The 27,513-nt window shown below is 38.9% G+C and overlaps 1 protein-coding gene across 4 annotated transcripts in view; it reads right to left on the bottom strand.

The window, feature by feature from the left end:
* KIF2A (kinesin family member 2A) overlaps positions 1–26,354 on the bottom strand; it is a 64,956-nt gene extending 38,602 nt beyond the window's left edge. For 2 of the 4 annotated variants that reach the window (XM_039255582.1, XM_039255583.1), the window contains exon 1: positions 26,002–26,352. In XM_039255582.1, coding sequence (XP_039111513.1) covers positions 26,002–26,065 — 64 coding nt within the window. In that variant the 5' untranslated portion in view covers positions 26,066–26,352. Of the gene's footprint in view, positions 1–24,688; positions 24,737–26,001 lie in introns of all 4 variants that reach the window. The other 2 variants (XM_039255584.1, XM_039255586.1) reach the window with 2 other exon arrangements.
* Positions 26,355–27,513: the final 1,159 nt, after the last annotated feature.

Genomic DNA, 27,513 nt, shown 5'->3' with positions numbered 1-27,513 from the left:
CACTTGCACTCTCCACCTCCCACACAAAAATACCCATTCTCAGAAAAAAGAAGTAAATACTACTCTGAATTATGAAATCGTACATTCAGAACAGTGCTTGACAGAATGTTTCCAGAGGGTGATTAAAATACACATGCTTACTCAAAACAGTTGGTAATAAATGATATCTGAAAGGAGAAACTTTTGGGGCACCTGGGTGGCCCAGTCAGTTAAGTGTCCAACTTCAACTCAGTTCATGGTCTCACAATTGGGAGTTCGTGCCCCACAGTGGGCTCTGTGCAGTGTCTGCTTAGGATCCTCTGTCTCCCTCTCTATCTGCCTCTCCCCAGCTTGTACTCTCTCTATCAAAAACAAACAAACAAACAAAACAAAAACAAAAACAAAAATGAAATGAGCACTTTCTTCCAACTCATTTCCTACCAGGAGAGAATCCAGGTAAATTATCTCAAAATACACTGACCTCAAACTGATTTGGTGACTTCAATCATGTGACTGATGAAAATAAAAGATCTCGCATTGTTCTTAAACTTGATACAAAATAGTGATTCCAGTACAATAAATCAATTGTACATTTAGTTTACATTTAACATTTATTTACAGAACCAAGTACCAGTGTAGAATGCATATTCAAAAAGTTGACTGCATCTTTCCAAGTAGAATCAAAGCAAATCAGGTTATATTGGCTTTAGTTGTCTTAGGTTCGTTTTACAGCTGTCTTTTAAAACAGATATTCTTTTTTCAGCTTACTTTAACTTAGACGGTAAAAGGATGCTCTTTCAAGAGTATAAAAAAAATTCACCTAAGTTTACAATGTAATTTTCTGACATTATAATAGTAAAGTTGGAAAAGTTAGGAAAACAGAGATTGCCAAAATGCTGCTTTAAAATAGAAAGACTAAATATGACAAAGGACACCACTAAAGCATTATTTAGAAAATAAACATTATTAACTACACAGTAATAATCATTCATCGTTTCTTATTTTGCCAACTATCTCAAAGCAGTTTATAACTTATTATTTACATTCTCTCCAACAGAAAATGTCACCAGTAAATAAGGACAGAAAAGAAAGTGGACATTTGTCAGAGATGATTACACCATATTCGGGAGAAGTCAAACTCTCAAACTCTGATACCCAGGTTTTGTGAACTAAACAGTGATGAAAAGAATCCTTAATGAGGACTATCTAAACGTCACACCTTCTTCAGTAGCTTTGCTGAAACAAGGAGCCATTAGAGAAGGATACAAATAATGCCTCAGCTGACACTGGTAACAGTGCTGTTGCTGTTTAGTAAATCCCTGGGGAATGTGACTTTGCCAAACATAGAGATCTTTTTGTTTTGGTTTATCACATTTTAAGATGTTACTGTTTATAACTAAATTCAAAAGTTCTAGCATTTCTCGTCTTCAGCTTTAAAGCACAAACCTGGAATTCTGATACTAGAAAATTGGGAATGATACAGCTAAGAATTTTCATAAAGAAAATACAATTTAATATACGGGACAAACTTCATATTGTACACAAACTAGCAATTTTCTGATTCTTACCTCACCTACCCACTGTTTTGAAAAGGGATATGAAAATTCAATACTGCTCAGTTTCTCTGGGGTGATAGAACAATGTCAGATCTTGTTGGGATGGTTTTTTTGTGATGAATGAACCACAATGCACATTAACAATTTGTGCAGATTTGTGATTTAGAAGAACCCATTGTGCAGCCTTTTAGGAAAGTTCCATTCTGAATTTGCACAGGTAGGAAGAAAAACATCATAAAGGGGCCAAGGTGCCATTAAAAAGTATTAAATCACTGTAGTTTCTTGGTATTATTTTACATACTTGGGGTGAGGAGGAAAGATGATTAAAAATTGTCCAGAACACTCATAAAGGGAACATAAAAACAGAATTTCTTTTTAAAAAATCCCCAAAACACAAAACAGCATTTAAAAACCTTCACAGAATTTATTAACTAAGTAATTCAACACATTTTATTTTTATTTTTATTTATTTTTTTTTCTTTTTAATATTTTTATTTATTTCTAGGAGAGAGAGAGAGCGCACGAGCAGGGGAGGGTCAGAGAGAGAGGGAGTCACAGACCGAAACAGGCTCCAGGCTCTGAGCTGGCAGTCAGCACAGAGCCCAACGCGGGGCTCGAACCCACAAACCGCGAGATCATGACCTAAGCGAAAGTCGGATGCTTAACCAACTAAGCCACCCAGGCGCCCCTCAACACATTTTAATGAAAAAGTCATTCTTTATACCTATATTCCCTTGGGTTTTAGAATGCCCAAAATATATCTTTCTTTCCTCATTTGTTTAGAATAAAAGATCTGTGGGGCATCTGGGTGGCTTAGACGGTTAAGTGTCCGACTTTCGCTTAGGTCATGATCTCACGGTTTGCGGGTTCGAGCCCCGCGTCGGGCTCTGTGCTGACTGCCAGCTCAGAGCCTGGAGCCTATTTCAGAGTCTGTATCTCCCTCTCTCTTTGAGACAGCTCACGCTGTCTGTCTCTCTCTCTCTCCTAGAAATAAATAAAAATACTTAAAAAAAAAAATGGGGGGAAGGAAAAAAAAAAGAATAAAAGATCTGCTATCTCAAATACCAGTTTTACAACCAGTGGAGTTAAAAAAAAAAAAAACATATTGCTGATAGTCCAAAGATGTGAAGAACTGCCTTTCACAGATGTTTGGCTGGACACATTAAGCAATGCTATCTAATTGCTCTCTAGCTTAAATTCTTATGTACTCAAGAGGGAATTCTATACCAATACAGCTGTGCTATTTTGTGAACTTTTCATAGCTACATGTAGATATATTATCTTCTCTTACGCTTAAACACATCCTAACAAGACATATGGATCTCTTGCAAAGTTTTCAACAGAGGTAACGCATGTAATGTAAATATGTTTATTAACAAAATTTAAACATAACTCATAAAACTGCCAAAAATATTATGAAATGTTCAACTATTTCAACTGGTTTTCAGCTATCCTCCTACCTTTCATTAGGAAATTTAAGACCTGAATTCAGTTGACTGAACGCAATATTGTTTTGTAAAAGTTGCGGATATGTTAATGAGGACACCAAGCCAACTGACGTCACCAGAATCTTTCAAAAAACCTCTCACTGATAAAGAGAACAAGCAATCTGAATATTCTGAGATGAATTGTACTGTTTATCACTTAGAAGAGAAACTTGCTACTCTATAGAAACAGTAACATATGCCAACACTAATAAGAAAAAATCCCTGGTATTCAAAATCTACCCTGTCTACATTTCCTGTTGTCCAGGATAAGGGGGCAGAAAAGCTTCCTGGAAGTCCTAAAGAGTATTATAAACACATCATAAGTGATATTAAAAGAACACATATTCTAAAAAAGCATTTTTCACCAGAAGATGAAGACTATGGAAACTGCCTACCAAGACAAATAATGATACCTACGTTTAAACATTCAGGGGTGCCTGGGTGGCTCAAGCATCAACTTTGGCTCAGGCCATGATCTCACAGTTCATGAGTTCAAGTCCTGCATCAAGCTCTCTGTTGACACCTCAGAGCTGCCTCTGTGTTTCTTTTTCTCTGCCCCTCCCCTGCTTGTACTCTCTCACAAAATAAACATTAAATACTTTTTTAATTGAAAAAAAAAACATTCAAAACAAAAATTCTACATAGATGAAGTCTTGATTGGAAATACTGAATTTGTAGTCATACTAGTGCAATGTCAAACCAGCCACCACTGAAAATCAATTAGTTTAACTTTAAAGGAGTCACATTCTGAACCACTATAGAAAAATGCATTTCTTCATGCATTATTCTATTGCTTCAATAGCAGTCCAAATGCAGAACATTTATTTACCCATTAACTCCTTTGTTATGGACTGAATTATGTCTCCCTGCAAATTCATATGCTGAAGTCCTAACCCCTATTAGGATTGTGCTTGGAGATGAGGCTTTGGGAGTTAGATATAAGTCTTGATGGTGGAACTCTCATGATGGGATTAGTAGCTTTCCAACAGGAAGAGGGAGATGCTCTCTCTGCCAAGTGAGGACACAGAGAAGGAGGCCATCTGCAAGACAATTAGAGGGCTCTTATCGGGAACCCAGTCAACCAACACCTTTAACCTGACTGGACTTTCTAGCTTCCAGAACTGTGAGAAATAAATGTCTGTTGTTTACATGCCACTCAGACTGGAGTATTTTGTTCTAGCATCCAGAATAGACTAAAATATTCTCTTTCAAATGATATTGACCAAGATCAAGAAAAAGGGATTACAGATATGGCATATTCCCTGCTCTGTGCCAAAATCTCCATCCCTGATTGCCATGTCTCTACTTTCTGCTCAACCTCTGCTCCACTCTGCCTATGGAAACCTATGATGATAGAGGCTCTAACCCACGGATATTTCTGTTTTCAATGCCTAGCCAATGTGGATTAAGAAAATAGGTGATCACTACTTTAAGCCCTTTTACCACTAGGGTAAAATGTGAAATACCAAATGTAGTGTGGCTAGAGCAAAAAGTGTGCAAAGAAAAATAAAGCCATAGAAGCTCATTATTGGCAGAGACTAAAGTCAGACTATGAGTTGGTTTTATACATACTGTTTTGAGGTATCTACTTGACATCTAGTGGAGGTATAGTGTGCCCATGTAAACAGCATATATCTGGTATACTGAGGATGGTCTTGGGTAAAGATGAAAGCTTCAGAACTGTCAGTGTATTCTGACATTCTCAACAGGGATGATAGTGCTCTCAAGAAGGTAAAAACTGGCTCTTTGGAAGGAGGCATCTTAAATATTACAATGGCCTGTGGCTCTCCAAAGGACTATAGTATGAAAACAGAATATATACAGTATTAAAACTTCATGGGAGGGTATGACTATGGGAAAAAAGTCTAAAATAGCACTCTGAAGGAGGGCAATAATTAAAAGAAGTTTTGGAAAACAATGACAGAGTATTTAAGGCAATGAAAGTGGATGTGATCACCAAGAGAATGTGGATGGAAAATCTGGTCTTCAGTGTACAGAAATCAGGGAGATAATGAGATATCAGCCAAAAGGATGAAGAAGCTGCATGAGGAAATTAAGAAAAATCAGGAACACAGAGTCCTGGAAGGCAAGTGAAGAATGTATTTCAGGGAAGAGAGAATAAATCAACAGCATCAAATGCTGTCAACGTATCAGGTAAATAAGAGCAATGCCTAAAAGTCAAAGTGAAGTCAACATTTTTTTTTTAAGATGAAAGAAGAAACAGCATTCCAATGTTGATGAAAGTGATTCAGAAGAGAAGATGAAGTGGTAACCCTGGGCAGATAAAAAGGGAATAGGATCTAGTATATAAGTGGAGAAAAATGTCCTAAACCAGAACAGAAAGAGTATTTATTCATGACAAAATGAGGAAGAGAGTTATAGGTGTAGATATTGATACTTGGGTAGACGAAGTAGACTTGTAGAAGTTCTTTTCTGGGAGCACCTGGGTGGCTCAGTTGGTTAGGTGTCTGACTCTTGATTTCGGCTCAGATCCTGATCTTATGGTTATGGGATGGAATCAAGGGTCAGACTGTATACTGGGCATGGAGCCTGCTTAAGATTTTCTCTTCCTCTCCTCTCATGTACATACATGTGCTCTCTCTCTCAACAAAAAAATTATTTTCTGAGTGCTTTTGTCAGTGGTGAAATGGCAAGCAAGGTCATCTGCTTAGTATGGGTGAGTTAATATTAACACTAAGGATTTTATGATAAAAGTCTGCTAAGAAAGAGTGAATGTACTGGAGATATGATTGCTCATTCAAAAAAAAAGCAACCATGAATTTAAATTGTGGTCAGTTAGCATAAATGTAATTTTCTCCCACTCTAGTCAATTTCAGACAATCAAGAAAGGACAAGGAAGTATAAAATATACATGAGGGAGAGGGAGTGATATGCCAATCAACTGAGGGGGGAAGGGAGCTGAAGGTATATATACAAGGCAGTGCTTATAAGAAAGTTAAGTAAGGACATGAAGGGAGTAAGGAACAAAAACAATAAGGAACAATAAAAAAGTAGCAGGACTATAAATCCTGGTAGGGTCAAAAGATCAGTGAAATCAGGATACTAGAAGGAATATGCTGGAAAGACAGAGTAGTAAGTGAAAAATAGGATATGCCTAAAGTGGAGATGATAGAGATACTGCAAGGAGATATATGTACAAGTATATAGTAATTGAGCTAAGGCCAAGGGAAAGATCACTCAAAGGAAGGAAAGTTCAAAGAACTGAGAGGTCAGGGTCCTGGAAGGCTCACCTATACATGAATGCTGCAATTACCAAGAAATAGGATTGGAAATAGGTAGGAGACAGTAACGGTTGAATAAGAAGCAAAAACCTTCAAGAAATTAGGAAAGTTGGCAATGTCTTAGACGTCTATCGCAGGAAACCAAGTATATGGTGTTTCCATTAACCAAGGTAAGAAATACAGGAAATACAGAAATACAGTGATAAAAGGCAATGGATTCCATTTTTGATGAGTTTAATTTGAAATATAGACAGGAAATCCATGTGGTAATATCTAGATCTGAAACTCAAGAGAAAAGATACGGTCTCAAAAGACATTTTTAAAAAGTTTTTTTAAAAATTTTAATCGTTATAAAAAATTACTAACATACAATATATTTACAAACAGCAAATATCCTTCATTTAGTTTCATAAATGTCATAAACATTTATTTAACACATGGCCAATCCTAGTGCCATTCTTCCCACCATCACAAATGGGTTATTTCTAAGCATATCTCAGATATTAATCATCCATATTTACTGCAGTAGAGAGATAAATTTATAGGATTTTCACTTTTTTAAAAAAATCCATTTTAATGCATTTATTTTTCTTCCTTTCCCAGTTTCATTTAATAATAGGAATCCTATGCCATAGATCCAATGTTAAGGTAATTAAGGAGAGAGGATCATCAAAAAAACGGAAACAAATCATCTTTACCATAGTTCAAGTTTAAACTCCATGTCCTATATATGTCTTTATGCCAGGTTTTATGCTGTGCTTACTATGATTTCTCTAAATCCAAGACACACATTATACTTACATGCACACCTACACACCTAACAGTTAACTTCCAGCTATCTTTCAATTCTGGTAACAAAGACAGCCAACTTCAAGACTAGGATTTCATCATATTCTAAGATCATATTTATCTTCTATCAAACTGCAGTGTGATTTTTTCACAAATGCTAAATAATTTGTTCTCTATTTTGAAAGATCAAGAATGAGAGTTAAGAGTAGAAAACATATGCAAATATTTTAGGTGATATGGGTCATGGAAAGAACTATAAAAGGACATAAAAGCAGATCATGCCTTAGATTAGGCAAATAGTTTCTTAGAACAACAAAAGCATAAGCAACAAAAGATGAGTAAACTGGATGTCAACAAAATTAAAAACTCCTGAGGTGCCTGGGTGTCTCAGTTGGCTCAATGTCCAACCTTGGCCCAGGTCATGATCTCATGGCTTCTGAGTTCCAGCCTCACATCGGGCTCTGTGCTGTCAGGAGAGCCCACTTTGGATCCTCTGTCTCCCCTACCCTGTGGCCCTCCCCTCTTCAGTCCCCCCCATAAAAAAAGTGTTTAAAAATAAAAGTTAAAAAAATTAAAAATTCCTGTGCTTCAAAGAATACTAACCAAAAGAGGGAAATGACAACCTACAGAATGGGAGAAAATATCTGCAAAGCATATATCTGATAAAAAAATAATATCCAGGGGTGCGTGAGTGGCTCAGTTAAGCGTCCTTTGCTTCAGGTCATGATTTATCGGTTCATGAGTTCAGGCCCCACACTGGGCTCTGTGCTGACAGCTCAGAGCCTGGAGCCTACTTCGGATTCTGTGTCTCCCTCTCTCTCTCTGCCCCTCCCCCACTCATGCTCTGTCTCTATCACAAAAATAAATATTTTTTTTAAAAAAAGAAAGAATATCCAGAACATATAAAGAACTTCTACAACTCAAAAAAAAGAAAGAAAATCTAATTTTTACAATAAGCACAAAATCTGAAGAGACATCTCTTTAAAACAGATACACAAATGGCTAACAAACACATTTACAACCATGAGGATGGCTATAATAAAAAAGACGGACAATAACAAGTCCAGCAAGGATGTGGGAAACTGGAACCCTCAAGTACTACTGGTAAGCATGTAAAACGGTGTAGCACTGGGAAACCATACGACAGGTCCTCAAACAGTTAAGCACAATTACCACATGACCCAGCAATTTCACTCTTAGGTATATAACCAAGAAAATGTAAAACATATGTCCACACAAAAACTTACAGATGAATGTTAGCCATACTAGCAAAACAAACAAACAAACAGAAACTCCCAAAATCTAATCTAAATGCCCATCAATTGACAAATAAATAGGAAAATAAAATGGAGTATTATTCAGGTATAGGTACTGAAACATACTACAACAAGAATAAACTTTAAGCACAGATTATGGTTAGGGAAAGAAGTTAGGACATTTAAAGTCATATACTATATAGTTTCACTTATATGTCCACAATAGGCAAATCCACAAAAATAGAAAATTGAGCAGTGGATGCCAGTGGCTAGAGTAAGGAGGGACTGCACGGTGACCGCTGATAAGTAATGGTATGCGTTTGTCTGGGGTGACGAAAATGTTCTGAAATTACACTGTGGCAACAAATGAACAACTCTGAATATACTTAAGATCACATAACCGTATACTTTAAAAGGGTGAAAAAAATGTTTTCTCATCTGGATTTTTTCCCCTTTTTTCTTTATTGAGAAAAAAATGACATCTAACATTTTATTAGTTCCAGGTATACAACATAAGGACTCAGTATTTGTAGATACTGGGAAATGATCACCAGAAAAAATTAACATCAATCATCATACAGAGCTACACCTTTTTTCCGGTGATGAGAACTTTTAAGATGTACTCTTAGCAATTTTCAAATATACAACTACAGTCCCCATGCTGTTCATTATATTCCCAAGACTTCTTTTACAACTGGAAATTTCTATCTTTCAACCTGCTTCACCCATTTTGTTCACTCTTCAATGCCACTTCAGGCAATCACCATTCTTCTCTCTTTATCTGTGAGTTTGGTTTTGTTTTTTTTGTTGTTGTTGTTGTTGCTGCTGCTTTTTGTTTTTGTAGATTCCACATATAAGTAAGATGATGGGGTATTCGTCTTTCTCTGATTTATTTTACTTAGCATAATGCCCTCAAGATCTATCCATCCAAACATTAAAAAATTAAAATAAAAAAAAAAAAAAAGATCTATCCATCCATCTTGTCACAAATGGCAAGATTCACTTCTTTATATGGCTGAATAATATTCCATTCCATTTAACCATTCATTCACCATCCACGAATACTTAGGTTGTTTCAGGTCTTGCTGTAAATATCGGTGCAATGGACATGGGGGTACAGGTTATCTTTTCTAGATAGGATTTCATTTCCTTTGGATAAATACCCATATGTAAAATTGCTCAATTACATGGTAGTTCTATTTTTAATCTTGTGACGAATTTCCATACTGCTTTCCACAATGGCTGCACCAATTTAGACTCAACAAAAATATACAAGGGTTCTCTTTTCTCCACATCATCACCAACACTTGTCATTTCTTGTTTTTTTTTTTTTTTTTTTTTTAAATAATAAACATGTGTATGTCTTGTTAGGAAAAACATCTGTGCAGGGCCTCTGCCCATTTTTAAATTGGATTGTTTAGTTTTGTGATATTGAATTAAGGATATTAATCCCTTTATCAGATGATTTGCAAATATTTTCTCCCACTTGGAAGAATGCCATTTCATTTTGTTGATGTACAGAAGTTCTTTACTGTACTCCCTTATTTTTGCATTTATCACCTAAAAAGGATTATTATGACATGTGAGTTCTAGCTCAATTAAAAAAAGAAAAAAAAGTAGATCACAGTAACTAGGGAAAACACAGAGAAACAGAAGAGGACCAATGATAAAACACTGGGAAACAGCAATATTTAAGAGGCAGACAACACAGAAAAGAGATTAATAAGAACAGATGAAGCTAAGAAAACTCAGATAACATAGTACAATCAAGTACAGGAAAACAATTTTAAAAAATAGGAGGTGATAGACAAAAAGTACTACAATTGACAAAAAATGTGAAAAATGCTCACCTTTACTAGTAACAATACAATTTAAATAAAACTTCTCCCTGTTGCCTATGAAGTTTTTTTTAAAAAAACTTTACTGAGAAATAATTTACATAACATACAATTCACCTATTTAAAGTACAGAATTTAATGGTTTTTAGTATATGCAGATATTTGCAATCATCACCAGGTTTGTAATATTTTAATCACTTCAAAGGCACCTCATATCCTGTAGCTATCACTTCCCCATTCCTCCAATGACCCCCTCCCCATAACAAGCAACCACTAATCTACCTTCTACCTCATACTATAGATTTCCTATTCTCGACATTTCATATAAATGAAATCATATACTGTTTGTGGTCCTTTGGGACTGGCTACTTTCACTAAGTATGAAGCTTTTTCTTTTTTTTTTTTTTAATGTTTATTTATTTATTTTGAGAGAGAGCACGCAAGCAGGGGAGGGGCAGAAAGAGAGAGGGAGACACAGGATCCGAAGCAGGTTCCAGGCTCTGAGCTGTCAGCACAGACCCCACGGCTAGGCTCGAGCTCAGGNTTTTTTAATGTTTATTTATTTATTTTGAGAGAGAGCACGCAAGCAGGGGAGGGGCAGAGAAAGGAAGATAGAGAGAGAATCCCAAGCAAACTCCAGATGTTAGTGTGGAGCCCGACACAGGGCTCGATCTCACAAATCATGCAATTATGACCTGAGCCAAGATCAAGAGTCAGACACAGATGAGCCACCCAGGCATCCCAAGCATAATGTTGTCAACATCTGCCTATGTTGGAATATACCATCATATGAAGAGACCACAATTTGCTTTTCATCAGTTGATGGACAGTGGGGTTTCCATCTTTTGGCTATTATGAATAATGCTATAAACATTAATGTACACGTTGTCATATAGACAGATGTTTTCATTTCTAGACTACAGTATTTTTTATTTTTTAAGAACTTATTATATTTTTGTGAGTTAAAGACAAGAGTGCACACGAGTTCAAGGCAAGGGTGGGAGGGAAGACAGCAAGAGCAAGCATGAGAGGGAGAGAGAGAAAGAGAGAGAGAGAGGAAGAGAGAGAGAGAATATCTTAAGCAGGCTCCATGCTTCGCGCAGAGCCCAACACAGGGCTGGATCTCACGACCATGAGATCATGACCTGAACCCAAATCAAGATTCAGACGCTTAACCAAGTAGTTACGCAGGCACCCAAGACTTATTCTGTATTTTTAGAGCAGCCTGAGGTACACAGAAAAATTAAGCAGAAGAAAGAGATTTTCCAAATACTCTCTGCCCTCACATATGCATAGCCTCACTCATCATCAACGTCTCCCACCAGGGGAGCACATTTGTTATAACTCATAAACCGAAAATGACATATCACCCAAAAGCCATTATGGTTCATTTTTGGTATACAATTTATAGGTTTAAACAAGTGTATAATGACATGTATCCACCATTATAGTACCAAACATAGTATTTTCACTGCCCTAAAAATCCTAAATTCTGCCTATTCATCTGCCCCCCTACTCCTAATCCATAAAACCCTAAGAAGTTTTCTAAAAACCTAAATTATCAAGGATATAAGGTCACAGTTAATCTAATTCATCGCTGGTGCTAAGTTCATTAAGTTTATAACTCAATCAGTTAATACTTGGTGAATGCCTGCTATGTGTTAGGTACCATACTTAATGCTAAATTTATAACAGACATACACATAGACCTGTATACTTACAAAGGCTGACAAATTTTATTAAGAAAACATAAAGTGTACTGAGAAAGAATTAAGAGATCAAATTTTGATTTGAGAATCAGAAAAGACCTCTGTGACAAACACAGAAATAATGTTTGAGATGAGAACTAAAAGAAACAATTAAGCAGAGTGGGGAAAAAGAACATCTGAGGTGAAGAGAACATTTTGTGTAAAAGCTCTGAGGTAAGAAAAAGAAAGCCAGTGAGGCTCAACAACGGGAGCAAGGACATAAGTTGGTAAGGTAAAGCATGAAAGGTAAGAGTGTGATCACATAAAGCCTTCAAAGGTGATGTTAAGGTCACCTGATCCATGGTCTCCAAAATCTTGATCATCTTTCCTTGCTCTCTATTTTCAGCCTCTTCTCTTCCCTCTAGTTTCTTCCCTTCAACAAACATGCTGATGTGATTTCTCTCCATTAATAAAAGAACAAATTATTAAGTGGCATAGCTATGCATCTTCCACTTGCTCTCCATGAATGAAAGCTCCATGTGAAGTTATAGTTTTGGTCTTTTCCTGCCATTGTTTTATACTCAAAAAACTAGTACATTGCCTAAAATACTCAAAACATATTGGTTGAATGAACAAATAATACACATACTTTCACCCAACCACCTGTCCAATCAAAAGCTGCTATTTGGACAGTAAAAGAACAGAGACGTAACTGGCTTTATGAGATTCAGTTCCTTGATCTGGTCTCAAATAATGAGGCAATCTACTTAAGTGAGTTAACCAACTACAAACTAACAGAAATACAGAGAAATAATTTCATTAACACAATTTATTTAACTGCGTTCAGAGCTTGAAAAAAAACCCCAATTTATTATTTAGTAGAGCTGTTCAAGTTTATTAGGTTAAAAACTATAATGTGTATTTTCCAAAAACTTTTAATTAAAAACATCACCTTCTTCTCATTAGCAGATATAACACATGATACCTTGTTTTTCTATATTAGCTATCATAACACTAGAACTTAAATGTTTTTCATTTATGTATGGACCTCATAAACACTTTATAAATTAAATGTTATCTTTTCTGAACATTTAACTTCAGAAGAAAACATTCTACAAGCATAGTCTCAATTCTATAATCTAAGCTAGCAAATCTCAAAAAGTATGTTATGCATCGTGTGGACAAGGGTATGAAGCAAGGGGCACTTGAGCAGTTAAGAAGGTCAATTCATGTATTCTCTATAGAAGTAAACTGTCGAGATCTACTGAAATTAAAAATATAATTTAAAAAAAGTTCCAACACAGCAATTCTACTTCTAGAACCTTAGCCTATAGACAGACGCCATCAGGGGCTCCTGGGTGGCTCAGTCGGTTGAGCTTCTGACTTTGGCTCAGGTCATGATCTCACAGATCATGGGTTCGAGCCCCGCATCAATCAGGGTCTGTGCTGACAGCTAGCTCAGAGCCTGGAGCCTGCTTCAGATTCTGTATCTCCCTCTCTCTCTGAGCTTCCCCTGCTCATGTCTCTCTCTCTCTCAGAAATAAATAAAACATTAAAAAAAAAAAATAGAGGCCATCAATATGCAAAAAAAAAATGACAAAAGTTCAAGATTATTCAATACAGTACTGGCTGTGTAAGAGCTACAGAATGGGCACAATCTAAATTGTAGTATATTGAACCAATAATAAGTTGGTTATTATTAAATGAAAATAGTATTAAGCACCAGTGTACACAATATACCAACTGTAGAGAAAACATATATATTTAAATACATATATATATATAAAACATATAGGTACAAATTCACAAACATTTGCTTGAAAATGCAAAACAAATCCATGCACATATACACAAGAACCTGGAAATACTTGTTATCTCTTGCGAGAAGACTTAGGCGGCTAGGGGGCAGCAATATAATACTTTGCCAATACATAGCCTTTGGAACTTAATTATTAACCATGGGACTATATTATTATTCAAAACAGGTAATTAAATTTAAAAAGCAAGTTGAAAGTGTACATTAAAAGCGATGACACATACCTCTTGACACTGAAGATGAACACAAATCAATTTTATTTCAGAATGTCAAAATTAAAGGAGCAATGAAAGAACAGCACAGCTAGAAGTTCATTTAATCAATGGTTCAAAAAATAGATAATTTACTAAGCATTAACAGGTGCTGTCCTAGGCACCAAGGATACAATGCAACTTGAGTCTGACCAAAGACAATTAAGCAGCTAATACAATCCCATGAGTGTTTTGATGGGTAAACAGAAGGGACACAGAGACCACACAGCAGGGGACCTAGCCTAGTCTAGTGACCTAGCCTAGTCTAGGAATCAAGGAAGAATGGAATGTTTAATAGAGACAACATTAAACATTAAAAGGACCAAGTGCAGTAAGTGGATTAGGTAGGCAGAAGTGTAGTGTTCTAATAAGAACTCAGTGTCTGGAGAAGAGAGCCTCAAATGAGTTGCAAGAAATCAGACTAGAGAGGGAGGTCCAATTTTTCAGGGTCTGGAGTAAACTATGTTAGAGTTGGGCTTTAGCCAAAGGGCAATAGACACAGAGCATGTGACAGAAAGTTTTAAGCAGGTAACTGGAGGTCAAACCTTTGTCTGAAAGGTTACTCTGAAACCGTAATCAATCAAAGGTGGAAAGACCTATTAGAAATTTGTTGTCACAGCTCAGGCAAGACATAAGGCTAGCCTCACCAAAATTACAGTGGAAGAATGGAAAAAGTATATGGATTGAAGAGGTACCTTAGCGATTATATTAAGAGAACCTGATGATAAGATATGACACTGGGAAACACCAAGGAGTCTAGGAAGACATCTAGGGTTTTGAGTTGGGCAGCAGGTGGTGGCTTCAATTTTGGATATGCTGAATTTGACCTATGTACGAGACAGCCACGTGGAGATATTCATTAATCCATTAGATACACAAAGAATGTGTAGCCAGCCAGGGCTAAGAAGAAGCACTTAAGGCACCCAGAGAGAGATTACTGTGTGAGAAGTAATACAAGGCTAGGATCAAGCCCTGAAGAACACTAACATTTAGAAAATGAAGAGGGGCATTTGCATGGCTCAGTTTGACTCTTGGTTTTGGCTCAGGTCATGACCTCATGGTTTGTGAGCAGGAGCCTCACACAGGGCTCCATGGTGAGCATGGAGCCTGCTTGAGATTGTATCTCTCTCCTTCTGCCCCTGTCTCCTGCTCATATTTGCTCTAAAATAAATTTTCTAAAAAGGTAATTAAAAAAAAAAAAAAGAAAATAAAGAGAGAAAGAAACACCTACAAAGACTGAGAAGGAAGAATCTGAGGGGTAGGAAGAAAACAAAAAATGTTATTTACTTTTAACTTAGTTAAGGAATGACTCTTAGTGAAATCCAAAAGAACATGTAAGGTTAAAAGCAATGGAGTGTTCTTAATAAAAGCATACTCTCCTCAAAAAGACGTTTACCCCAAAAAGCATACAAAGAAAATACACTTATATTTAGAGTCATGTTGTAACCAACTCTCAATATCAGCTAGGTGTGGCAGGGGGTGGAGAATGTAAAAATTCAACCCATACATTATCCCAAGAGCTATTTCAAAAAACAATTTTATAAAAATAAAGATCACTGAACCTAGACTAGCCCCCAAATTCATCAATTATGGTAACAAGGATGGTCTCAATTCGTGAAACGGCAGAGACATGGGCAAAGGCCAAAATTTCTTTTTCAAAAAAAATCATAAAACCACCAAGCACTTGCACTGAGTGCAACAGCGATTTAACAGTCAGCTGTAATTGACACAGTAGTCTTTCCTACTGAGAAGTCCTATTTCTATACCCTCAAAGGCACTGCATGAAGGGACACATAATGGTCGTGCAGAGATACTAGATGGTTTAATAAAAAAACACCTGAAGGCAATCTATACCACAGAAAGAAAAATTAAAGTATTTTAAAATTAATGACTTCCAATGCCTGGAACATCCACAGTACACAAAGAACTCTTTTGGAATTACTGTAAAGGACTTTAGAGGCAGAAAACCTATGCTTTAATCTCCTATTTGTTACTTACTTTATGCATGACCTTATTACGTTTTCACATTTATTTTGAGAAAGAGAGAGGAAGAGCGCACATGCACAAGCAAGGGAAGGGGCAGAGAGGAGAGACAGAATCCCTAGCAGGCTCCACACCATTAGTGCAGAGACTGATGCAGAACTCGAACTCACCAAGTACAAGATCATGACCTCAGCTCAGATCAAAAATCAGATGCTTAACCAACTGAGCCACCCAGGTGTCCCTATGTATGACCTTAGACAAGTCAATTTCCTTAATGTAAAACTATAAGCAAGTTTTGACCAAGGACAGTATTTTCATGAGAATTGCCTGTAATTAAATTCTTAAGACTTAACCTCACTAACGAAGGCCTCTAATTTGCTCTCCATTCCTAAACCTCATGTATAGGTAAGTCACTATATCCCTATCTCTTTAGTCCATGGTAAACTAAAGTACTAACCCTTCCCCCTCAAAAGTTTAATGCTGTTTGCACTCCAACTCACTTTCCATGCGATGGGACATCATTAGACCTCATGTATTTACCTTACAAGAGGAATTCCCTATTTTAAAAATAGAACAGCTATTTAAATTGTTTAAATTCAACCCTGGCTCCCCTCAAGATTGAAGCTCTATACACACTGCTTGGACATTTGGCACAGCATGTGAACTATAAACCCATAGTGTCCATGGGTCAAGCGTATCTAAATCCTCCCACTGCACTACAGCTCATTTTAAAAATGGTGTTAGCAAACCATCAATCTCTCATATTGGCCAACAGATGAAGTGTAAGAAAAATAGAGAGCAAAAGTTAACCTGAAATGCCACCCTACAGGGCTGACTGTCATTCTTCAAATTTTTTAGAGCAGTTGCAGGTTGGCAGCGAAACAGCAGAAAGGTACAGATTCTCCATGTACCCTCTATTCCCACATACCCACACCCTCCCACATCATCAATAGCCCACAATGGGTAAAACTTTTTACAATGAATGAGCCTACACTGACACATAACTAATACTCAAAGTTCATAGTTTATATCAGGGTTCACTCTTGGTGTCATAACTTCTGTGGGTTTTGACCAATGGATAACATGCATCTACCATTACAGTATCACCGAGAATAATTCCAATGCCCTAAAAATCCAATGTGCCCTATTCATCCCTCACTTATTTCTTTTTAAGTCCTAAATTGCAAAAGCAGCTAAGAGATTTTTTTTTAATGTTTATTTTATTTGAGGGAGGGAGGGATGGGGGGAGGGGGAGAGAGAAATGAATGAGCAGGGGAGGGACAAAGAAAGAGGGAGACAGAGGAGCTGAAGCAGGCTCCATGCTGACAGCAGAGAGCCCAATGTGGGGTTTGAACTCAAACCCAGAGATCATGACCTGAGCTGAAGTCAGATGCTCAAGTGACTGAGCCACCCAGGCGCCCCGCAGTTAAGAGATTCTAAATGCTGAAATGACATTGAGAATACTGAGGATGAAAAGGTAAGGCGAATGCCAGGGCAGTAAAAAATAGGTCAAAAATAAGAGCAAAGGAAAAGTAAAGGAGAGCAGCTGCATTTCAAGAATCAAAACCCTTCATCCATTAACGAGCTGAAGCCAGATCCTTTAAGTGTTGTTTTTCCTTCCCATTCCCTTCCAGGAATTCTAAGAGGGTTTTGACTAATACACTATAACTGCATCTTCTTAAGTAGTCAAAGCAGTTAGTTATAGCTTAAGTAAATTCTTGTTCTACATATAAACATTTATTGGAAGTGACTCATACCTTAGACTCACTTTAAAGAAACTAGTGGCAAAAACTATAAACAGCCTGATTTGGATGCTCTCTTTGATATTAAACCGTACATAGGATCTGCAGTCCTCTACGAAATATTCATGAATAGGATTAGCTTGATTAAACAGAACTGAAGAGATTTTATAACCTACACTCAAACTTTCCAAATGTTAAGTCCATTTGACTCTCCAAATTTTAAGTCCACTCCTTTCAACACATCTAACTGTTCTTTATTCAGCACAAGTGATATACCACCATATAATATCAATTCTTTTTGCAGGCTGCTAGATTTCATCTGTTCCTTAATCACTGCTCACCCTCCTAGAATGATGCAATCTTATCCTTGCTAGCTCTCATTTTCAGTATTACTCTCCCTCTAATCTATCACTAATCACGAGCTAACTCCTATTACTGCTCTTAGGAGATTAAGTCCTACTGTAGTTTCCAAGTGTCCCAGAAATTAATTCCAAGAAGCCTTACCTTACCTTTGTTCCCAAGTCTTTAAATAAGGTGCCCCAGATTACTTCTCCTTCCTTATATTCCTCATCTATCACCCTCCCTTCTGCCTGTTTTAAATGCCTTTACCTGACAGCCTTCCACTTCCACTTCAGGAACTTCTCACATGTTGCACACCACATGCCTGGAATGCCTCCTTCCCCTCATGGCAATCTACTGGTCATCTTCTTCCCACCATTTAAACTTCACTCTCCATGAAATTTTGTCAGATCATTGTTAGGAAATGCTACTTTTTCTAAAATAACAGATCACAACCCTGGGTGCACACTGCAATCACCTGTATGTGTGAAGTTAAGTTTCATCAATGTGCGAGGTGTTTTAAAGTAAAATACTGATGCTAAGTCTCCATATTGGGCCAATTAAAACAGAATCTCTATGCAAAGGACCCAGATATTGGAGGTGATGGGTAGGGGTTTGTTTTTTATGTTTGGTTGTTTTTAATTTCAATGCCCCAAAGGCGAATTCTCTAAGTAGCCAGGGTTGTGACACCATTATACAGACTCCACCCAGTTTAGAAACAGCTTCCAACAACCACATTTATCCAAAGAGTTAAATAAATCTAAAAATATTACATCCCACCCCAATAAAATACCCTTACAACATTGCCCTGACCAATGTATATAGTGTAAATAAATGAAATTGCCCTTCATAAGCCTTAAACACTTCCCAGTAATTTATACACTCTGGGCATAGAGTTCCTCTTCAATAAAATGGGTAAAATACTATCTACCTTTAAGGTTACTGAAAATCAAGGAAGATACTGGATATTAACACAGGAAAGCAATAGACTTTATAAAGGGTGCAAATGTTAAAACCCTTCAGGTATCAAGAGTGACACCTAGATTCAATTTTTAAGAAACAAAGAGAATTCACATGGCAGTATGGAAGAAGATACAAGCTATCTGGATGACACTGCGTAGATAGCTGCCGAACAACAGTTATAATAAAAAACGAAGTCTTTGTACAGTGTAGACATTCAGCAAATTTTACTGTATTTCCCATCCTGATCCTGTGTTTCCTTTAAAAAATTTCATGTAAGTGAAATCTGGTTAAAATTAATAGCAAAACCATTAAAACCTGGAGAAGTCAGTCTCTGAAAGTAAGTAAAATATACAGCTCAGGGAGATGTCTGATTCTCCTGGTCTCCTGGCCACACTATGGGGATGTTATTTCCCAATTACATACAAGCACTATCAGCTGCTCTATCAGTTTTTATGTTCTCCTTCCTTGGTCCCTGTGTTTATAAGCACCCCAACCCGAATTCCAAAACTAGTGGCTCCTCTACCAAAAATTGAATAAATCTTATTCCTTTAAATACCAAAAAAAAAAGGTAGAAAGTCATAAAGTTAAAACTCAGATGGGTATTAGAGAAAAGAAAATAGGCCAGTAATGAGAAATAATGCCAATTTCAATAAAGTGACAGGAGGTACCAAGACTGGTGTTACTTTATTAAGAAGAATTCTGGGGCACCTGGGTGGCTCAGTCTGTTAAGCGTCTGACTTCAGCTCATGTCATGATCTCATGGTTTGTGGGTTCGAGCCCCAGAACTAGACTCTGTGCTGACAGCATGGAGCCTGGAGGCTGCTTCAGATTCTGTCTCTCCTCCTCTCTCTGCCCCTTCCTCACTTCCTCTCTCCCTCTCAAAAATAAGCATAAAAAAAAAAAAAAAAAAGAATTCTGAGGATCGATATGGACTTACCAGGAAAGCACACCATAAGAGATAAGGGATATTAGTCTTATGTGGAGGAGGTGAAAAATAGCATATATGACATTTATTTTCCAGAAGACTCATAACTTCAAGAGTCCAAGTAAAGAGCTAAAACCTAAAAAGTGAAGTGGTAATAATGTACACACAGAACAGCATACTTCTATCAGTCCCAATCACACCATACATTGATTTACTGTTTTTGAAGGCAGGAACTCTATATGCCTTATTCTTTTTTGTATCTCCAACACCTATCAGAATACATGATATGTAATAAGCTATTAATAAAAATATATTTAATTAAATCTATAAGAAGAGAACTATGATACACAGTGTTTTGTGATATGGCATAATCACTTACAGTCTATATACTAAAATATTCTCATGCTCTACTAAATGCTCACGTGAATTGCAAGCTTGGTTGTAGTGGATAATGAGAAAAACAGTAGCACCAAACTGAGAGAATCCTAGTCAAGGAGTAGATTTACAAGCAAACTTTAAAAAGGGACACCTTCCCACTCATTTTACTCCCAGGAGACAGTCACAAAAAGTTAACCTAAGGTTAACCAACAATGAAATGATATTATATTTCGAGGAGACTTTTTTTTTTTAATGTTTATTTTTGAGAGACAGAACTTGTGGGGAAGGGGGTGGGGGTACAGAGAGAGAGGGAGACCCAGAAGATGAAGCAGGCTCCAGGCTCTGAGCTGTCAGCACAGAACCGACCAAACCCACAAACCACAAGATCATGAAATGAGCCAAAATTGGACGTTTAATCAACGGAGCCACCTGAAGGAGATTTTTAAAGACAAATCCCAAAGACCATAAACTTGAATTTATTTAACTCTCCATATAAGTACATGGCACAGTATCCACTGTGTGTAATTAAGCGCTTAACTGTTCAATATGGTGAGGTTCTAACGTCTATTTTCACTTAGGCACTGTAATACCATTTTTATTACTTTAATCAAAAGAGGGAGTGTGTGATAGGAGGGCAACTTAACCTATATTTACTCTACAACTGGACCAGGAGAGTGAAATTAATTGCACCCAAAGCTTAAGGGTTGTATCTATGCTTAAATTCAGAAGAATGATCAGAAAACAAACACTTTAGGTTACAGGACAGAGGTGTTAAAAGCAAAGTAGATGGCTGAATCCAAGAATTAAGATTGCAAAAGATTAATGTAGTATTAATGACAAGTATACTTGTGACTAGGAAGAATGGGCCTGGATGATCTCTCAAGGAACGCCACTCTGGATTTTCCACTCGCGACTTCTTCCCTATTTAAACAAGACAAAGGCTTAACTGGCTCTTTGCTATTCTTCAGATTTTATTTTTTTTAAATGTTTTTATTTATTTCTAAGAGAGAGAGAGAGAGAGAGAGAGAGAGAGACAGCGCGAACAGGGGAGGGCCAGAGAGAAAGGGAGTCACAGACTGGAACAGGCTCCAGGCTGAGCTGGCAGTCAGCACAGAGCCCGACGCGGGGCTCGAACCCATGAACCGCAAGACCATGACCTAAGCGAAAGTCGGATGCTTAACCGACTAAGCCACCCAGGCGCGCCATCTTCAGTTTTTAAAAAATTATGACATATAAAACAAGTTGACACAAAACTTTTCCCAGGGTTCCAAAGTTTTTGCTGTAAGAATCAAGTGACTAAGCAATGAACATAGCTTCCTGGGATTCTGTAATTCTGGAAGCAACAAGTGACTATTTTCATCCTGAGAGTTAATAAAATGTCAGAATTCAATGTTATCTCACAAAGTCAGAAAATTTAATTCAATATATGTTTTCCGAGCCTCTTTGACAGTAGTAGAAAAAAATTTACTAAAGGGGTTTTAACACCTCAAAAAAAAAAGAAAACCCCACCAAAGTACACAAAGTATACAACTTCATACCATCATCCAAAAATGTGTCAGCACTAAAAAGAAAACTAGGAGTGAAAGAACCTAGGGTTTGGTTCAGGCTATGCCCCTAATTAATTAACATTTGATCTCAAAAAATCCAACCTTATATTCTATGCCTGCCTTAGGATTCCTTCCTATCTTGATTACTACCTCACAGGGTTTCTTGTGAAGATCCAATTAGATAACCTGTTCGGAAAACTATGAAGGCCTAACAGATACATATATGGAACCATTATCATGCTAGTTACCACGTAAAAAGAAATTATTGATCTATAAATTCCCCCATTCCACCCACTCCACGGAGCCACAAAATTGCACCTAAAGAACAACCGTATTGCTGTGTTGTTCATCTTTATTATCTACATTCACACAGACCATTCCCAAAAGTCTATATAATGGCATGTAAAGATGAACTAGCAGAACAATAAATGTGGCAAAGTACGTACAAGAATTAGGACATTTAAAATCCTTCCTAAATAAAGAATGCCTGCTCTAAACTCCAAGATTCCCAATAAATCCTTTGAAATCTTTAATTTCATGATTTCAGATGCTTAATTAAAGCATTATTTTCAGCATTTAATTAAGACACAGGAATATATTTCATCTTTGTGACCTTATATTTACTATACCATTATCACTTTTTACCAGATCACTCCAACTGGGCTCTGTAACACGGTTCCCTAGTGCTTTTCCTATGGCTGAGAAGCAATTTCCTACATATCCTTACTGGGCTGCAGAAAGCTGCATATGCTTCCTAAATAACTGAATTCTCCCTTCGCTGTCACAGTTCTTAGTTCTTGATAGGTAGTCTGGTTTCTATGCTATGCAAGACAGGTTCCTGGCTGCCACTACAAGTTGTATGAATCTAGCTAGACAAGTCACTTAGAGACTTGCGACTCTGTTTCCATATTTATAAAAATGACAACAACATTAACTTTAAGGATCTTTCTGGTTGATCTGTCTCTTCAGTTCACATACATCAATGCTGTGACTAAGAGACCCCAGAGAACAATCATAGGTGCAGCTTCCAAATATTCAAAACATTTCTCATTTCTCCCCCAGTCCTCAAAGGATAATCACAGCTAGTGTCAAACAGGTAAGAGATGTTTTAACAGTACAGTTAAAACCTACAGTTTCAGAGTCACTGGATTCTAAAAAGGAATTGAATCAGAAGGATAATACATACAAAAAAATAGATTACACATGAGCATCCATTTCCAGAAACTAGTCTAATTTCCTACCAGGTTATCTCTTGTGGTGGGGATCAATCTCAGTACACCTAACCTCTGGCATTTTGAACTTTAAAATAGCTTCAGTACATCACTCAATCCCAGTCATTCCTGGCTGGAGATGCCGAATTTAGAGGCCTGAATGGAGTCAGGGGAGGGGAGCAGAATAGGGAGGAGGTAGCACAGGATGAGTCTGGATGGAAGGGTTTCACTTCCAGGTAAGATTTCACCCTAACAGTTAACTTAAATAATGTTTGAAAACCAGAAATCCAATAATGAATGATTCACTCAAAACCTATATGCAAGAACCTTTGCAAGGCACATGGAGGAGATCCACAGATAAATTCAGGGAACTGAAGAGGCTATTACTAAGTATTCTAATACCATAACACCCTGACTTTTGTGGAAATGGACATGAGTAGCTTGCCATCCCTCAACCAGATTCTCTACAGCACCTATTGTCTGGTATAGTCTGAAAACACAACATTAAAAGAAAGATACCCAAATATTAATACTTAAGGAAATATGCTGCCTCATGAGTGATACAGAATGACTTAGGGATTCAGAGGCAGACTACCCAGGGGCTAACTGTCCAACTGGCTTTAGTAATCATTGAAGACTTATTGGGATTAGTTTTGAGCAGGGTCTTGAAAGAGAAGAATAAATTCATTTTAGTTTACCTGTTGGCCCTCAGAATATGTTTTACTTATGTATGAGCATCACTATTTGGAGAAGCATGCTCTTAAAAAAGGACAAGGATCACCATCAGGAAGCATGCAGAACATCAAGTTACCAGTTAATCGCAGGCTGGCGCAGACCTTCTTCACTCATGTGATTTCCATGGTCTCAGGCATTACATTAGTGCTCACCAAACTACAAAGTTTATTTTCGTTACAATAACCACTAATGTTTTATCTTATACAGATGTGCTACAGAAGTGGGAGGAAACAAAACAGCTTCTTTAAAGTGAAAAAAGAAAGTATGCGGGAGTCTCCCAGACACCATCTTGTACTGTGAAACACCACCATCCAATGCAAATGACCACTCCCTCCAAGTTGTCTAATTTTACCTTCCACCAATTCCATCATGCATCTAAGGAGTATAAATATGTATGTGACTATAAATTGGGATAATACACATTGCAATGATTTCCGTTATGCCCTCACGGGGAAAATACTTTAAATGTGACTTCAGATCATTAGCACTTACATAAGAACACAAAGCTCTCATATACGTCTGGGTTTCTAATAAGGCAAAAGGTAAATGATGGAAGACTATTAAATAAAGTCTCTATCCCAGAACCCTAAAAGAACCAAAACGGTTTCAAGTCATACATGCAAGCAAAAAAAAAAAAAAAAAATCAAAAAGCTTTCGAATGCCACATGACCCTTTTTAAAAATATACTTTGTAATAACACCTATAACCATAAAGGTTTAGAATGTAAAGAACTTTACACATTTTATTGCACCCTCCAATTTTAAATAATATGCAAATTCTATTTTTGTTGTAATAGTGAACACTCATTCACCTAAAAAAAAAAAAAAAAAATGACCGTAACAGCACTGTTTAAGGACAGTTATTTGAAAAGAAAATAAAAAGAAAGCCCAACCCAAAGAGAAGACACATTGCTTTCCCACTGTAACAGGTTAACTTCTAAAGCTCTAACGTGGTATAATTTACCTTTTCACATACAGGATGATGATGCTTCTGGCTGTTAATGCGAATTATCTCGAATACAAGGAAAAGAATCATTAGCTATATAGGGCCTATCATTTTATCTCGCAGATAACAGGAAAGTCAATCTAGCTTCACATAACTTGGTCAAACTTGCTAGGAACGAAGAGAGGGCAACTATGAGGGCAACCTTAGACTAGACTGGAAAATAAGAAGCTATAAAGGTTTATGAGTATAGGGAAACTGAGCTAAGAACACCACACACCTCTATTAAACATCTCTAGCTCGTTTCAATATTCGCATTGAAAAAAAAAATGTTACTTCTCTCTCTTCATGCGTGTTTTCTCCTTTACAATATAAATTATTTCCAAGCCTGGCTGGCTTCTCACTCCACACCTCAAGTCAGTGACATAAAACAGTCTGCAAGAACCTATAAAGAGATACATAAGCCTAAGGCTTTTCCCCCCTTTTCTTTTGAATTAGGCATGTATGTTCACCTCATTTTACACTTTCCTCTTGGCTACCTCTCTAGAGGGTGTGAAAATATCAACATCCGGTGGCCCACCCCCACCCTCTCAGTAATGCATCGCATTGACTAAGCTCATCCCTCTCCTTCCCTTTCAGTCTCATCACCCCGGAGAAGCTCATCGAACACCACTGCCCCCCCCCCCCCCACATATTCATGGCCGAGCACGACGTTCTCGGCATCCTTCTTCCAAGGAAAGGACTAGCAAAAAAAAAAAAAAAAAAAAAAGGGCATACTTGAGAAGCGAAAGCTGAAGCCTGTCCAGCTTCGGGGCTGGCCTTTCCCCCCTGCCTCGGACCGGTAGTCGGTTCTCTAAATCCTGAAACCACTGGTCTCCACGCTCTCCCCACCCCCCACCCCTCAGAGATACTGCCGGAAAATGAAAAGGCCCGGGTGAAACGCGAGGCTGGGTCCTTCCTCCCTACAGAAGCCCGTTGGCCCCGGCCCCCCGGGCTGGAGTCCTCAGGGAGGATGGAGATCGCGGGAAGAGCGGCTCTCCCCCATCCCCCCGGTCCCGGGACCCTCCGCCTCACCCACTCGAACCCCACAGATACGGCCCGCGACACCCAGGTCCTTCGCCGGCAGCCCCTCCCCGCCCCCCGCACTGCAGCGGCACCCGGGGCGGACCCGACGCCGGCCTCACTCGCACACACGCCACACACAAAAGCGCCGCGGCCGCCGCCTTCCCGCCCCCACAGCCCGGCGGAGCAATCAATGAGGCGGCCAGCCCCGCGTCCCCTCCATGAACGCTCGAATGCGGGGCCCAACCGGCAGGGGCGGCGGCGAGGCTCACCATCGCTCCGCTTGATCTCCACGTAAATCCCGATCTGGATCTTGCCGAAGTTGGCCGTTGCCATCACCTCATCTGGAGCAGCGGCGGCGGGCCGAGGGAGGGGGACGGGAGGGCGGAAAAGGCGGGGAGGGGGCGGGGTAGGTGTGGGAGGGGGAGCGGTTGCCCGCGGCCGCGCTGGCCCGGGCGACAGCGTGAACGCGAGACGGGGCCGCGAGGAGCAGCGGCAGGCAAGCAGGCGGAGGCCCCGGGCCTGCAGGCCGGCGGGAGGACGCGCACGCCGGGGCGTCGGGGTGAAGCGAGGGCCGGGGCCGTCAGGCGGCGCGGGGGAGAGTGGGAGGGCCCGCGCCGCCCGCCCGGGAGCCGACGCTGGGGAGGCGGGGCGCCGCGCGCCTGCGCAGAGCGCGCCTCCCGCGTCTCTTCCTCCTTGGCCAGCCTTTGCTTGCTGCCTCCGGGCGCCCCCAGCGCAGCTTCACGGCGGGATGGGAGGGCGTCGGCCTTGGCTTGGCCGGCCCACGGAGCGGAGCGCGCGCGGCGCGGTCCCCGAAGAGCCAGAATCGAGTTTGATTTCGGCGCGCGGCCTAGAAGAGGCGGGAACCCGCGGGCTAGTGCCTTCCTGTCTCTCTGGCTTCCATGACTTGGCTCTGTGGCCGGAATGAATTAAGGGCCCTGTGGTTTCTGGGCTTTCTGAATGGATTGTATGGTTGAGGGATGTGAATTTAGGGACAGGCCATTGACAGCACGGGCGTGTGCTGTTTCATCTGAGTGTTACCCGTATTGCCACTTAGAGGTGGCTGGCCCAAGTAAGGTTTCCCATCCAGTTATGGTAGAGGGGAAGAAAAACCGTTGCGGTGTCACCCACCCTAAATTGGGATGGAGATGCACTTCTTCATGGCCTTGCCTTATAAGCTAGCTCACTGCCGTTCAAAAATAAACCCTTTATGGTGCATCCGAATCACGTGTCCAGTCTCTGCTGTGGGTCGGAGTCATGACTACTTACTCTGGCCAATAAAGCCAATAACAATGATTCAAGGACAGAGGGCAGACACAGAAGGTTGACTAAGGAATGTGCCTTTTCTGCCGAGTCACTTGACTAGTCTGACCACATCAACATGTGAAGAGTAAGACCCCACCCTGGGAGAGCACGAAGGCTATGTGGACCTGAAATAAATTGTTTGCAGCACCGTGTAGAAACTTAGAAACCTGTGACTAGCTTCTAGTGTTGGGACGTGTTATGGAGGAAGACACACTTTTCGTGCCTTACTTTCTCTAGTCATTGTTCATCTCTAATAATAACAAAACAGTTTTAAAATTTTTTAATTGGAAGCTTGATATGTGTGTTAAGTGCATATGTGCGTATATGTACACACCTAGAATTTTCAACCCAATATAAATAATCAAGTCAAGTAGACCCTGAAAGTTGTTAAGACTCAGATTCCATCTGTAACTCAAACATATTGAAGGCATACTGTCAAAAGAATGAAGTTTCTTAAATTCATTTTAAAGTAGGAATAA

Source organism: Hyaena hyaena, unplaced genomic scaffold (genome assembly GCF_003009895.1).
Source record: "Hyaena hyaena isolate Hyena2069 unplaced genomic scaffold, ASM300989v1 scaffold_532, whole genome shotgun sequence".
Taxonomy (NCBI): domain Eukaryota; kingdom Metazoa; phylum Chordata; class Mammalia; order Carnivora; family Hyaenidae; genus Hyaena; species Hyaena hyaena.
The sequence above is the reverse complement of the archived record's forward strand: the minus strand, read 5'-3'. Positions and strand labels throughout refer to the sequence as shown.